Source organism: Tamandua tetradactyla, chromosome 6 (genome assembly GCF_023851605.1).
Source record: "Tamandua tetradactyla isolate mTamTet1 chromosome 6, mTamTet1.pri, whole genome shotgun sequence".
In the NCBI taxonomy this organism is placed as follows: domain Eukaryota; kingdom Metazoa; phylum Chordata; class Mammalia; order Pilosa; family Myrmecophagidae; genus Tamandua; species Tamandua tetradactyla.
In genome coordinates this window covers 52,261,480-52,276,436 of record NC_135332.1, presented here as the reverse complement: position 1 = coordinate 52,276,436, position 14,957 = coordinate 52,261,480, and the positions used below count along the sequence as shown (strand labels likewise).

Sequence of the window (14,957 nt, the reverse complement as noted above, 5' to 3'; positions counted from 1 at the left end):
GGCCTGCAGTCACAAGGCTATTAGGGGTCTGGTGGATACAGGGAAGAACCTACTGGACTTGCCTCCTTTTCTCTTGGACCCCAGTCCCTTTGCTCAGTTTCCTCTTTGCTCAGAAAGGCAGTATTGTGGTTTAGAATCATAGAATGCAAATGGCCTGTAGAGATGATGAAGCCTAGGCCTGTTATCTTAGAGGCAGAGAGGCTCCTTCCCCTCACAGCCTGCCCTTCTCTCCAGGTCACTTCTTGCTCAGTGCCCTCAAGTGTCTGGGGCAGAGAGATTCACTAAGCTTAGTGGGCTGACATTCTGCCTGGAATCTGACTACTGCTGGTCCTTCTAGTCTGGGAACTCTCAGTAGAGAGTTCTGGGCTTCTGGGTTCAGAATATCCTGAAGGGGACCCTGCTGGCCACCCTGAAGGCCCCTGCCTGTGATGTCAGTACCAGCAGGCCCAGGCTTCACCCGGGACACTCCCCACAGGTTGGCAGTGATCATGGTGGTCACATCTTTCATCTTCAGAGTGCCTTCACTTACGTGACCTCACTCAGTCCCTAGAAGGTCCTGGGCAGGTAGGTGCTGTCTCACCACCTTACAGGAAAGCCCAGGAAGGCTCAGAGGGCTGTAGTTGTTTGCCCACACAGCCAGCGAGTGGTGGAGCGAGAGTGTGAAGTCAGGCCTTCTGACGCCAGCACTCTGCTGTACCCCTCCCTCTCTGCCTCAGCTGACGGCCTCCTTGCTGGGTCTTTCTTCCCCACCCACCTGTCCAGAGCCTGGCCAGCCGGCTCAAGGAAAACATGGAGAAATTGACTGAGGAGCGAGATCAGCGCACTGCAGCTGAGAACCGGGAGAAGGAGCAAAACAAGAGGCTCCAGCGGCAGCTCCGGGACACCAAGGAGGAGATGGGCGAGCTCGCCAGAAAGGAGGCTGAAGCGAGCCGCAAGAAGCATGAACTGGTACTGTCCCACCCTGGGTTCCCCTCAACCATGCCCCCCACCCCACCGTGGGGCCCCAGCTGACAGCCCTCTGAGCAGCTACTGAGTGCACACTTCACCCCCAGGGCTGGTGGGTATAGGTAGCAAAGAAGCCTCAGTTTAGAGAATTGGAGGAAGGAGAGGAGTACGTTGAGAGGACAGCCCAGGAAGTCCCGAGGGCAGGGCAAGGTACTGTGAGGCCAGACTTCAGTCGCCCCACAATACCAGAGCATCAGAAGACCTGGTAACTTGTAGCAGCACCCATGTGTCACGAGAGGACTTGAAGCAGGCTCCTCCTGGGGCAGCCAGAGGAGAGACTAGCCCTGCTAACTAGCCTCCCCACCTTGTCCTCCCCTCCCCCCAGGAGATGGATCTAGAAAGTCTGGAGGCTGCTAACCAGAGCCTGCAAGCTGATCTAAAGCTGGCCTTCAAGCGCATTGGGGACCTGCAGGCTGCCATCGAGGATGAGATGGAGAGTGACGACAACGAGGACCTCATCAACAGGTAAGGAGGCAGGCCTCGGCCACAGCTGCAGAGGAAACAGAGCAGCTGCAACCTTGTTTCCCTGTCACCAAGCCACCAATCCACCCTCCCCCCAGCATGCACCCCAGACTGCAGCAGCTGAGGGTGGGACAAGTACTGCCTGGTGATTTGCTGTCCCCTTCTTCGGCCCCATCCTCCCCTCCCCAGGCCTCCTAAGGACCTGGTTCCTCAGCCCTCAGCCTGTTCGGGATGAGTTATTCCTCCATTTAGCTGCATTTCCAGTGGTGGCTGCCCCACTCTGGGGAGAGCAAAGATTTAAGGGCCAGGGTGCCTTGTTACCATGCCAGAGATTTTCTCTCATAAAACCCACCCAGGGAATGGTTTAGAGGAAAGAGAGAAATTTGTAGTCCAGTCCGATAAGGAGGAAATCACGAGGCTGGCAGACAAGCAGTTCAGAGATGGAGTCAGGGCCTGGAGAAGCTCCCAAGGCTGCCCGGGACAGACTCCCATACCTTCCCCCTTCCCACATCAGGGCCAGTGGGATCCAGGGCAGCCCAGGGAGCCTGCTCCTTTGGAGAAGAGGAAAGGTGCTGGGGGTTGTGGGTGACCAGGACCTCATTCCAAGGACAACTCTATCACTCATCCTTCTGTCTGGTCCCAGCCAGGAGTCCACCTTGGTTTGCCCTTGATTTTTCTCTTTTTTCCTCCAGCCCCCTTGCCCACCATTTTCTTTCTGTTTCCAGTTTGCAGGACATGGTGACAAAGTATCAGAAAAGAAAGAATAAACTGTGAGGACTGGAGTGCACGCGCTCTCCGCCTCTTCCCGCGTGGTGTCTAACCACCCCTAACCTGGGGCTTCCACTCGGGGCCCCTGCTGCATGCGCATGTGAACACAGCCTGCATCCGGCACCCCACCCCCACCCCCACCCCCCACCCCCACCCCTGGCCAACCTCTAAGGGGGCCTCTAACGAGCTAACACTCTGACTTTCTGTGATGAGGGCAGGCAGGGGAAGAGGCGAGGCCCTGGCGTCAGAGGCTGAAGTCAGGCGATGGGGCACACTCCCCCTAGGAGGGCACGGTGGAGGGACTCCATCAGAGAGGAAGCCCTGCCTCATTCAGTGAGACCCAAAGTCTAACCTGCCGGAGTCCCAGCCCGTCCTCCCTGGCCTATTTCTCTGAGGAAAAGTCTTTCTGGGGCTAGATTTGTCCACATCCTTGGGCCTCCTTGGAGCCTGAGCCTCCTGGAAGCAGCAGCCATGTTTTGTTTTTAAAGGTCTGCCACCTTCTTCTGGTAGACAAGGGTAAGAGGTAAGGGGAAGCTAATAGTCACTTGTTTGGAGAAAGCATCCAGGCAGCTGGTCACGGGCTGCTCTTCGGTGGCAGAGGAAAAGAACGCAGCCAGATGTGTTTACCTTCCTCCCTGCGGGCTCGCAGGCAAAGCAAGGTCCCGAGCTGTCTAATGGCAGGAAGCCCAGTAAATCCGTCCCTCACCTCTTTCCCTTCCCCAGCCCACTGCTGGACAGTGGATATAGATGCGTAGACCCGAGGCAGATCGGGTAATCCGCCATCAAGTTTCTTTGACAGGATTGTTTTTTGGAGATTGTGTTTTGTTGGGGTTTTTTTGTTTGGTCTTTTTTTTTGGCACAGCAGTGGGTTTCCTCCCCAACTCACTGTTGCCTGGCAGGCCTCCTCTCCGAGCCAGGATGGGCTGGAGGCAGCGCAAAGGACTCTGAGAGCTAATGATAAATGTAATAGTGTGTAACAGTGATAGAGGGCCACTGGAGCCCGGTTGTCACACACAATTAATATCCCCCGCCGTTCTGTCTCCGTTTGTTTGTTCCCCCGCGATTCGGCTCCCAGTTAACTAATAGCACATGAGCCTGGACATAAATTGTATTTGACATGAGGTTTAATTCCGACCATTTAAAATTTCAACTGCCCCCTGAGCCAGGCTGCCCCTGGAGTTTGTTTACGGGTCTGATTATTTAAGGAAAAGAACCCAAACATCATCTAGATGCTTGAAACTAAAGGGAAGGCGAGGGCAGGCAGACCAGCTTCTCAACCCATTTGGCTGCTCTGAACATAAAAAACAGAATTCATATTCTAGGCCCATGGCTGGCTGTCTCCTGTGTGTTCCAGCCCTGACATCCTTGGGCAGGAGGAGCTCTGAGGGCTGATAAAATGCGCATTTAATATCATATTCTAAACTATTGCAGACAAGCACATGCACGGGCGCATGTGCGCATGCATACACACACACACACACACACACACACACGCGCGCGCGCGCAGGTTCTAGCCGGGTCCCTGCTGATGGCAGAGAGCTGGTGTAGCTCCTTCCACCGCAGTTCTGGGCCCTGGCTCCAAGTTATCGAGCAAGCGCGCTAAGGCGGGCAGAAAAATAACATTTCGATTTACTTAGAGATACAGTTGTTATTGCCATAACCTTAATGAAAGCAGTAAACAGCACAGTATTAAGGGAGATTTATACAGAAATGCTTTTAACATGTAGACATAGATTTTGCGATGCATACAGCACCTCCTTTCTAAAGGCAATCAATATGGTTATGAACGACGGTGATAAATTACAGGCTCTAAAACTAGAGAGGGAGGTTTTTTGCACGGGTGTATAAATCAGGTGGTATTGGCGTTCCATGGAGCCCGAGCACCACAGTAAATCTGCCGGGCTTGGCTGGGCATGGGGCTTGGATTAGCAGTTTCAGGGCTACCTCCTAAACTCCTGTTTACCTGGGGCATCAACCAGCCTCGTCTTTGTTATAATTCTGTATTTGACGGAAGCCCATAAAATATGCCTCTTTATTCCCCTTCCCACGAGTCAAGCTCTCTCACAGTCCTCAGAACAGTCTGGTGGTTTCCTGTGTATGTGTGTGTGTGTGTGTGCATGTGTGAGAGAGAGAGTGTGCGCGCGCACACACGCCTGCATGGCTATTTATTCAAGAACATAATTCAGGAATGGGGCTGCTCCTGTTGACACAGATGAAAAGAAATTTATATCAAGGAGAAATCCTAGCATATCTGTAGCAGGGGAACGTGGTGAGGAGACATTTTGCAAAATTCTAGAAGCATTCCCACTCAGAAACTATCTCAAAGTCCCAGTTGCCTTGTGAGGGGGTCACTAGGCTCCAGCCTCAGAATTTGACCCTTTGGGCTGCCCTGCAAGTGGAGAGGACTGGGGTCAGCTTGACCAGAAGGAACACTGTGGAGCAGAGGCTGGAGGCTGCCTGAAGGGGGAGTGGGGGGAGAGGTGTGGGGATCTTAGCGTGGAGGAGTACTTGTTTCGTACTTTCTCGGCCCACCTGGGTCTCCAGGATGGTCTGAATCCTGCAGCTGTTGCCAGCCCCTTGAGAATGCTGATGCCCCCTTTCCTGTTTTCTTAAAGGCCAAGGAAACCACAGGGTAGGTTGAGGATGTGACCTAGTGCTCAGGTTGGTGTTGCCATCAGCTAAGGAGACTGCCAGGTTCAAGCTAACGTGAAGGTCACAGGATGACACCCTTCTTTCCTCCTGCCCCGTGGCCAGGAGCCCACTTGTGACAGTCACAGGGTGGACAATGGCAGTAGGATAGCCATGTTTTGTGGGAATGGGCAAACAAGAAACGGCCTCAGGGAATAGTAGTTGAAGGGCCCAGAACTCCTGTTTTAACCAAGAACCATTTAGCTGTAGTTGATGAATGGATGGTCTTCCTGCCATTCTCTTTGGATTCGTGGGCTGAACAGCTGCCTGTTTCAGATAACCCGCTCAGGAAGTGTCTCCAGGCCACCAGGCCCTTCTTGGTGGCTGCCACCCAGTATGGCCTGCTGAGTGGGCTCAGGGACCCGTGAATGGTGTTCTCCACCTAACGCTGTTGTTCGCCCCAACTGACTCACCTCTGCACATGCCCCCCACATCCCACCCCTGCCCCCACATCGGCTCCCCTCCGCTGGGCAGCAGGTGATCATCTCTTCCCCGGCTTTGCTACCTTTCTCCTCATCTCTGCAGTGAGGGTGACTCAGATGTGGACTCGGAGCTGGAGGACAGGGTTGACGGGGTCAAATCGTGGTTGTCAAAAAACAAGGGACCTTCCAAGGCAGCTTCTGATGACGGCAGCTTAAAGAGTTCCAGGTGAGCCCGTGGCCTTGAGATGGGGTGGGGGGAGGCCCCCTCCTGCCACAGAGGTGCATGAGTAGTGAGGACACCATTTGCACCTCCTCCCAGGGGACTGTGTGGGGCTGGGGCATGCTCCTGGCACGTGGGATCAGCACAGGAGGAGGCTCGGTTTCTTCTTAGGGCCTGCATCTCTCTTATTTTTCTCAGGTAATGTTTTCCTATTAGGCTCAAGTCTTTGGTCTAGTATACATTTAGCTTCATCCTTACTTATTCAATCAACAAATGTTTATCAGGCCATCTGATAGTTTGGGCACAGGGGGAGGCTGGATGCTGCAACCCCGGAAAGGACTGACCCTGGCCAGCTCTGGAGCTCTGATTCTTAATAGGAATAGTGGCAGAATAGGCACGGGTTCCCCAATTCCCCTGTCATACCTGCAGACACATTTCTGTCTTTCTTTCTTCATTCTCTCCTTCCTCTGATCTTTTCACCACCCCACCCCCATGCTTCGTGCCAGCATCCATCCACTAGGGGAACTTGTGCCCTTATTTTCCAGCCTAGTCACAGTCTTCTGATCACACAGAGACAGCCACCTCTGGAATCCAGGGTTCCCCCGCCTCCCTTACCCACCCTGCCAGCACGACAGCAGGGAGGAAGAGCAGTCCTCGGTCCCCTCCCCTCTGGTGGCCATTTCCTGGCCACCTCCCATCCTTCCCAGCTCTGAGGATCCCATCCTCTAGGGCACGCCCTGCCGCGCCCCCTCCCAGAGACAGCAGGTGGGCTGGGTAGAATAAGCCAGTCCATTCCACCTGCCTCCTGCTTCAGTTCCCCCACTGCCCTGAGGCCCCTTCCCCAAGTCTGGCCCCTCACCACAAGGTCCCCTCTAATTGGCTTAATTTATTCGGCCAAACAACATTTTGTTATTGCAGATAATGCCACCTTCCCCGCCCCACTGCCGTTCACCACTGCATGGCAGGAGGCTCCAGGTAGTTGACAATGAAATAAATTGAACTAAACGTTTTAGAGGGGGAAAAGTGATGAAATAGAACAATAGTCTAATTTACATGACATTCTCCATGAAGCTATTTTCACTGACGCAAATTATTTTGCTTCATTTCCTCCGACGCTCTTACCACCACTTTGCCAGGGCTGCTGCCGTTTTTTCCTCCTTTCCCCTCCCCTCCTCCTGTGTCTTTATTCTCTAGGTTTAATGCTTGTTCCTCTCTCTCTCTCTCTCTCTCTCTCCCTCCCTCTCTCACATCCACCGCGGCCTCACATCCTCCTCAGAACGGCCCTCAGCGCCCTCTCTAAGGAGGCCAGGGGGGTGGAGGAGAGGCCGGCCTCTGTGCTGAGCTCCCTGAGCTATCGGAAGCGGCTCGCCCTCAAGGACTCCATCGGGGGCACTGGGGACCAGGAGTCCCTCTTCACCACCCTGAGTGAGCGCGCGGCCTCCCCCGAGAGGCCCCCCCGCAAGGCCCGCCCGGGCCGCAGGGAGGAGCCAGGCCGGGGCAGGGAGTCGGCGGAGCCCGACGCGGGCGGCTCGGTCTTCTCGGAGGCGGGGAGCCGAGCCGGCCGGGGGCTGCAAAAGCGCTGGGGCTCGGACTTTGCCGGGGCCTCAGCTGTCTCGGCGCCCGTCAGCCGGGCGTCCTCGGCCACTCGGCGCGGCTCCGGGGAGGACGGGGCCCGCTCCTCGCTGAGCTTCTCGCTCTCGGCCTCGCCCGCTTCCCGCCGCAGCACCTCCCGGCTCGACAGCCTGTCGAGGACCCTCAGCCCTTCCCTGAGCCGCGTCTCAGGCCTGGGCCGGGACAGCCCCGACTCCCGCCTGTCCCTGGGCCGGAGCTGCCTGGATGAGTGGGATGACGGCGCCAGCGTGGCCTTGAGCGAGGCCCACTCGCAGTACAGCCACCCGTCGCTGGCCCGCAGCCTGTCTGTGCCCCCGCGGCCCGGCACCGCGGCCTCGGCCACGGAGGAGCCTCTCGGCTCCGGTGCGGGGCCCGTCGGCCGGCACTCCTACCTCGACCCAGACCTGGAGGCCGCCATCAACGAGGTCTTGAACTACAAACCCGTCCCCTTCCACCGGAGCAGCCTGGAGCCCGACTCCGATGAGGATGACCGTAAGAGCATCCAAAGTGCTCGGAGCGCCCGGCTGGATCCCCCGGAGCGGGCGGCCAGCATCCGCCGCTCTGCCTCTGCCGCCGACGTCTCTCGGTCCCGCAGCGGCCGGAAGAGCCGGAGCAAGAGAAGGAGCAGCTCCAGCTCCAGCTCCAGCTCCAGCTCCAGCTCAGAAGATTCCTCAGAACACAAGCGGCGGAAGAAGGGACGCTCTCGAAAGAGCAAGAAGAAGTCTAAATCTAGGAGAAAGAGAAAACAGACAGATTCTGAATCCTCTTCATCATCTGGTGGCTCCACCGTGTCGGGCCACAGTCGCTCCAGCGTGAAAAAGGGCCCAGCTGCGGAAAGTGAGGAGGCTGGGCAGGGGCGCCGGCGGTCACGGAAGGAGGAAAAAAAGCGCAAGAAAGAGGTCGACAGCCTGATGATGCGGTACCTGTACCGGCCCGACAGTGACTAGCGCAGTAGGTGGCAGCTGGTATGGCGTGCAGCATGGCGTGTGCCACCCAGTGTGAACTAACCAGCTCTCCGCCCCACCCTCCACCACCTCAGGCCCCGCCTGGCTTTCCTCTTGGGCAGGCATGGCCTCAGGGAGCCTCCTGGCTCCCTGGGAGAGCAAGGGCCAGTTAAGCTGGTTGGTGTTTCTGAGCCTTGAGCCAATCAGCTGAACCCGCTGGTGATGTTAACCCCGGTTCGTGCTTGACACATGCCACACTTTGTTCATTTAATCCTCACAATAACCCGTAACAAAGATAGGAGTATAAACCCCATTTTATAGAAGAGGAAGCTGAGGCTCAGAGAGGTTGAATCACACAGCTGGTGAATGATGTTGCCAGGATCTGATTGGGATCTGTTCATCTCCAACACTCTTACCCTAATCTGCTCCTCCATGTGACCCGGTGTAGAGCACCTGAGTGACACACTCACTCTGTGTGCCAGGCAGCATTCAAATGGGAGCTTTGGTCCATGGGCTAGCAGGCTGGGCCCAGGAAAGGGCTCTGGCTGAAACCTCGGGTGTAAGTTGGTACATTGATGGCCACGAACTAGTATAGGGCTTTTTGATTCACTCTGTCCCACCCCTGCAAAGCCACCTTCCTCCCTGGCATGAATCTCCAGGCCGGGAGCACAAGGCTCACAGGTCTGAAGCCCACATATCCCCACACCCGACAGCAGACCCAGGAGATGCCTGACTCCTTCCCCAGTCCTCCCACCTGAAGCCCACATATGGGCGTCGCCTTGTTTCCGCTCTTCTTATAAAGTTGTAATGAATAGAAATTAGCAGCTGCTGAGTGACAGCCCCCTCCTGGCTCTGCTGCCTCCCCCAGTTCTCCTCCCTGTGAGGAGGGAGATCTAGCAGTTAGGCCCTTTATGCCTACATCCCCACCAGGGAAGAAAGGAAAAGCCTGACTCATTGGAATCCCATTATTGCCAGTTCCCCCGCTGAGTGGTGACATTCTGGATCACCCTGGTTACATGAAGCTGTTTTCGGCATGGTGCCCTCCTAGGGCAAGCTTGCTGCCTCCCAGGAGGTATGACCCCAGAGTGCAGCCCCCTGGGGCTCAGGCGTTTGTTTCCCAGATGCATGAACTAACACACACCTGTCGCATGCTTGTTGGCCTTTCGGTATAGAGAGCAGTTTAGAAAATACACTGACTTGGGTTGGGTTATATTGCAAGGAGCCAATTATGTCTTAAGGAGATGGATGATGGGATGGGGTTGAAGGAGTGGAATGGAAGGGGGTGGAACTGGAATCAGACCAGGCTCATGGGCAACCCAAATTCCTCAGACCCTGGGCTGCTCGGAGACCAAGCCCTTGGGCTCAGCACTACTCTGTCGCTCCCCCCATGTTGCCAATGGTTGCAGGTTGCTTTGAGAAGAGCAGGCAGCATCTCAATTGCACTAGGGAGCCATTGTCAGCTCCACAGTGAGAAAAGACAGGAGTCATAATATTGTGTCTACCAGCTCAGCCTTCCAGGGCAGCCCTGCTAAGTGCCGTTCTCCCCCAGGGCAGGAAGTCTGTTGCTACATGGGAGCTTTCCAAAGCACAGAGGACCAGACCCTTCCTAGCACCTGAAGAAAGAGACATCAGCCTAGCCAAGCCATCCGACACTGATTGACAACTGGGGGATCTCAGAACCCAGTGCCCTCAGCCCACTGTCACCCTTGACCCTGCAACCCTGCAAGTACAGAAATACAGAAAGCCTGTGCCTTCCACCAGTACAGTTCCCCTTGTCCACCAGGAAAACTGGAGTAGTCCCGAACCCTATCTACCACCACCTCTGAGGATTGGATTTATTGCTGGTTGAGTTGGGCACCAAGCCAGAACCTAGCCAGCAAATGCGGAGCCAGAAAAAAAAGGGCCTGGGGAGGGAGGACCTAGCTGGCAGTCAGCATGAGCTGGCTTTAGGGTGGATAAACGGCAGGTGTGGGGGTGGTGGGACGCAGAGTGGTCACTTAGCCACCCATCTGGTGATGGGGACAGAACATAACATCCACAGCAAAGGCAAGGGAAGGGGGGCTACCACCTGGGGCTTTCCCAGCGGGAATTAGTTTATATACCAAATTGTTTGTGACAGCACCAAGCAGGAGACACTGGCTTGTGGGGAGGAAAGCTTTTAAAACAATTTGGTTAAAATGCTGAAATTGCCAGCCCTGACTCCTGCCCTAGGGAGGGTGGGTAGCTGCCTGCCTGCTGTTGGCTCTCTGGCAGCTGTGCACACAAGAAGCCACAGAGGAGACTAGTTAAAAAACATCCAAGTTAGAAGCAGGGGAGATCTTGTGGATCCACAGAGCAGGGAAGAGAGAAATACAGAGTCTGCCAGTTCCCCAGCTGCTTTGATAGAATAGTATTGAAACCTAGCTGTCATTTATCCAATGTCTGCCTGACAGGCACAGGAATGTGGGATGGGGTTCACCCCCCACTTTGAGAAGTGAGAGAAGGTAAGGAAGCAGGGGGCCTTGGTTAAGCAGGTTCACCCAGGGCCAATCCCGTGCCTTGACACACACAGCTCCCCAGCAGCCACCTCATTTGCATCTGGGGTCCAGCCCTGGCATCTGTCTGGACCCCCTCTGCCTACAAAATAACCCCACTGTCTTTCCACAACGCCAGTCACTCCTTTGTCTAACAGCAGACTGTTAGCACTGAGTGCCCCGAAAGTCCACCTAAAAAATGAAAACAAGACCAGTCTCCAATTTAATTAGAATTCAAACAACCTAAAAGCTAAAATAATCCCAATTTTTTTAAATGTTGAACAGTCATCATTGAGCTTTATAATTTTATCCCTGAGACACCCCAGAGTCCTTCAGTGCCTTTGGCCCATAGAAGTAAGACTCATTTATGTTCAGTCTAGTTTGTATTAAGTGTGTTTTGTGCTATTCTGATTCCTTTAAAAATGGTAATTCATTCATGAGAAATACGATAACTATTAACTAGACTGCCCCATTCCTGAACCATTTTGCATAATTGAACATGTATTCTATTAGGCTTTCCCTTCCCGAGGGAGAGAGAGAGAGAGACCTGCCTTTACACATCCCCTGGGCATTCTCCCAGGTCACCTGGGAGAATGCACGTTTGGTCTTGTTTTCTTCTTGGGTTACCCAATCTAGAGGCAAAGTAACGGAGTAGTCCAGAAGCTTTGAGGTCTGAGACTTTTAGGTTCAAATTTACTTACTGGCCCTGTGACCTGGGGCAAGACACTTCTCTCTTTGACCAGCTTCCTCCTAATATTTCACGAGGTTATTGTGAAGAATCACAGCCAGAGAGGGTGGTTGGGGCAGGGTCTCCTGCAACAGTCAGAGCTCAGTGATCGTATCTTTTCTTCTGGCTTCTCTCACTGACCCAGTTGGAAAGAATGTGCTCTTTCTTACATACCCGGTTTCCTCTTCTTTTGGCTTGGGGTTAGAGAAACCATTGAAAGGGCTGGTAAACAAAGGACCTTCCTTCCTCAGATTCTTAAATCAAAATTCTAAGTCCTCTGCAGCGGGAACCACAGAATCCCTCCCTACTTGAGTGGAACCTCTCTAGGATCTGGAAGCAGAGCTGTCTGTGTTCCTGGGGGGACTGGGTATTGCTGTGCCCCCAGAACTCCCTGGAGAGTAGGAGCCTGGGAGGAGTGGGGCCACATGGGGCTGTATTTTCTCCATGTGTTGAAATAGTAGTGCACCTGAAGCAGCAGAGGCTGGGTAAGGGGGGTGGGGGCCTGGAGTACAGGGAATGTAACCCCAAGGCTTTGGGAAGGAGAAAAGAGAAGGCAATAGAGCTGGAAGATAAGATCCGATCCTTCCCGAGGCCCTGCTCCATCCGGGAGACAATGCTTCTCGCCATGCTGGGGAAATACCTAGAGGCTTCCAGAGCCAGTGGCCTGAAACCTGGAGGCTGATTGTTGTATCAACAAAAGCGCTTTTCCCATTGGGTAGCCATTGTACCTTAAAAAAAAAAGAAAAAAAGTCCTGCCACTCCTTCCAGTCCCACCTTCTTCCGAAGTCTCCATTCCTTGAGTGAGTAGAAAATGCCACAGTTAGGGGCAAAAATTCTTGCAGGCTCCAGGAAACCCTAATAAGGAGGAAGCATGGAGTTCTGGGATTGTGGGGTAGGAAAAGCCCCTCCTTAACAGGACTCTTTTTTAGGGATGACTTTCCAAAGAGAGCCCCTGCCTTGGACAAGTGTTAATTGTGTCATCACCAGTCCTCCTGACAGTCTCCAAGTCTGAGCGGTCCATGAACCGCCAGCATTGGAATCTTCTGGGAGGGAGTTGAAAATGCAAAATTCCTGGGTTCCACACCAGAGCTAGCAAGTTAGAATTTCCAAGAGAATACCTAGGAATCTGCATTCCCCCCTTCCCCAGGCAATTCTTAGACACACTGAAGTTGAGACCCACAGCTCTCTGGCATCCCTTTCCTGGGAATTGAAAAGGCTTCCAGCGTCAAAGTGGTGGGCTCTTTTATTATTTTTGAGTAACTTCTGGGAAGGCTAAGGAAAGTTTTTTAATTTGCAATTTTTGGCTTTGCAGGAGTGCAGTGACAGAGCTTCGTGGGTCCCTCCAGCACCAAAGGCTTTGGTGCTGAAGGTTGGGGGTAGGAGGACTGGTTCCTCTGTAACCTTGTTCTTCTCTCCCTGCAGCCCCACCAGCTACTGGAAGTCCCTTGTCCCTGATCGGTCAGATGATGAGCACGACCCTCCTGACAGCGTTTCCAGAACCCGATACTCCCACAACTATCTGAGTGACAGTGACACAGAGGCCAAGCTGACAGAAACCAAGGCTTAGCCCAGGGGAGCGGCCAGCAGCCCCTCCCATCCATTGGCCCACTGCTTCCATAGCACCTCTCCCAGGAAAAGGCGGAACACAGGTCTCCTCCACCGGACTGCTGATCTGCTTGGAAAACACCCGACCCTTTTCTGTCGGGGAGACTTTCCAGACTGTGTGGGTGTCTCACATCTCCACGTGGATGAGGTGGGGGAAAGAGGAGCTTCTTTAAAGAGAACTTGATGTTCCTCCTGGCCTCTACCCTGGGCCAGGGTGGGCAGTGGCAGGTGGCTTGGCGCTGCATGGAGCCAGCAAGTCGACCCCCATCTCAACCCCCTGCTCAGGGACAGTGGACAGATTGCCTGCTGGGACATTCTAGGTCGCTGGGTCCATGGGGAGGAGTTGGGGGAGGGAGCAGCAATTCCTTCCCCCTCGTTTGGGGTGAGGGCTTTCTCTTCTCAGTGCCTGCTGTCTTTTTACTTTTTAATTTAAATACCCAACCTCTCCATCACAGCTGCATCCCTGAGAGTGGGAGGGGGCTGTGGTGGCAGCTGGGGCCCCCCCGGGAATGACTAGGGGAAATCTCATTTCCATCTTTACTCTTCAGAGAGCAGTCCTTTCTCTGTGCAGCTGACAATATTGGTGAGCAGAACTGGGTCCAGTTTCTTAAGAGTCAGCATGAGGAGGAGGCTCTCAGGTGCTTCTGGGTTTGGGATGAGCAAGCCTATGCAGATGGGGAGTGCATATATACCACCTGGAACTTCCATCCCCTACCCCATCCCTCTTCAGCCTCATCACTGTATTAGTGCAATGACCTATTTAAAAGTAAACCCATTCCACCTGTGCCAGTTCGGGGCTTATCCAAGCACTGCCTCCCCCCACCCCCCACCCCAACCCCCCCACTCCCGTCCAAGCTTCCTGGGCCATAAGCTCAACTTGAGAGGGAAGGCTTTAGGTTGAGGGTTTGTGATCAGGAAAACTGAAGACGGAAGTTTTGGTTGGTGCTTATATGTATCAGACAGGAGCCTTCACCCTGTGTCCTAAGCCTGTGTCATTTTTCTTCTTCCAATCTCCCTCCGCAGTACACTTATCCCAGATATGACAACATGTGATCTGAAGGTCCCAGTCCCACCCCAAAAGGTTATCCTGCTAACACCACCAGATTTGGGGGCCCAAGGGCAGTGCCTGGTGTCATTCCCAGCTGCTGTCCTCCTTTCCTGCAACCGGTTTGTACTCATTGGGCTGTGCTCTCTCTTCCCTGTTTATCTGATGTATGAAAATAAATGTCTTTTTCCTCCTGGCTATGCCAACTTTCCTACCTATTCCTTCAGGCTAAGGTAAAGTTCAGTGTGGTATGAGGGGAGCAGAGGCAGGATTCTGATGGGGACCTGGGACCTTGCCCTGGTCTCTAACTTGCTTCCATGTCAGACCATTGTCACCAGAAGGCAGGTCACCTGGGGATTATGAAGGCAGGGGTGGTAAGATGAGGGAATTGGTCAATGAAGACACAAACCCCATTGTTTTGGTTTGCTAAAGCTGCCAGAATGCAATGTACCAGAAATGCATCAGCTTTTAAAAAGGGAATTTATTAATTAGCAAGTTTGCAATTCTAAGGCCATTAAAAATGTCAAAACTAAGGCATCCAGATAAAGATGCCTTGATTCAAGAAAGGCTGATGGGTCGGCCCCACCTTGAATGGGTGGAGATGCATCTCCATGGAAACCACCTAGTCAAAAAGCCCCACCCACAATTGGGGGGGCCACATCACCATGGAAACAATTTAATCAAAAAGATCCCACCCAGCAATATTGAAACAAATTAAAGAGCATGGCTTTTCTGGGTACACAACAGTTTCAAATCAGCACACCCACCTTTCATTTTAAGGGACTTTGGATCATAATTCAGGTTGGCAAAGCCAACCAGGCCTCAGCCTTCTCTGGCCTCCATACTGGACCTAACCCAGCCTACACAAGGGAATGCTGAGATGTGATTGTTAGAACTCACCAATTACAAAAAAAACATTAAATTAAATTTAAAAAGTAAAAAAAAAA

At 53.6% G+C, this 14,957-nt stretch overlaps 1 protein-coding gene across 7 annotated transcripts in view; it reads left to right on the top strand.

The window, feature by feature from the left end:
* Nucleotides 1-14,957, top strand: part of MYO18A (myosin XVIIIA) — a 91,929-nt gene extending 76,972 nt beyond the window's left edge. For all 7 annotated transcript variants that reach the window (XM_077165365.1, XM_077165366.1, XM_077165368.1 and 4 more), the window contains 5 exons: nucleotides 763-948; nucleotides 1,331-1,470; nucleotides 2,193-2,237; nucleotides 5,449-5,571; nucleotides 12,783-14,957. In XM_077165365.1, coding sequence (XP_077021480.1) covers nucleotides 763-948; nucleotides 1,331-1,470; nucleotides 2,193-2,237; nucleotides 5,449-5,571; nucleotides 12,783-12,927 — 639 coding nt within the window. In that variant the 3' untranslated portion in view covers nucleotides 12,928-14,957. The remainder of the gene's footprint in view (nucleotides 1-762; nucleotides 949-1,330; nucleotides 1,471-2,192; nucleotides 2,238-5,448; nucleotides 5,572-12,782) is intronic.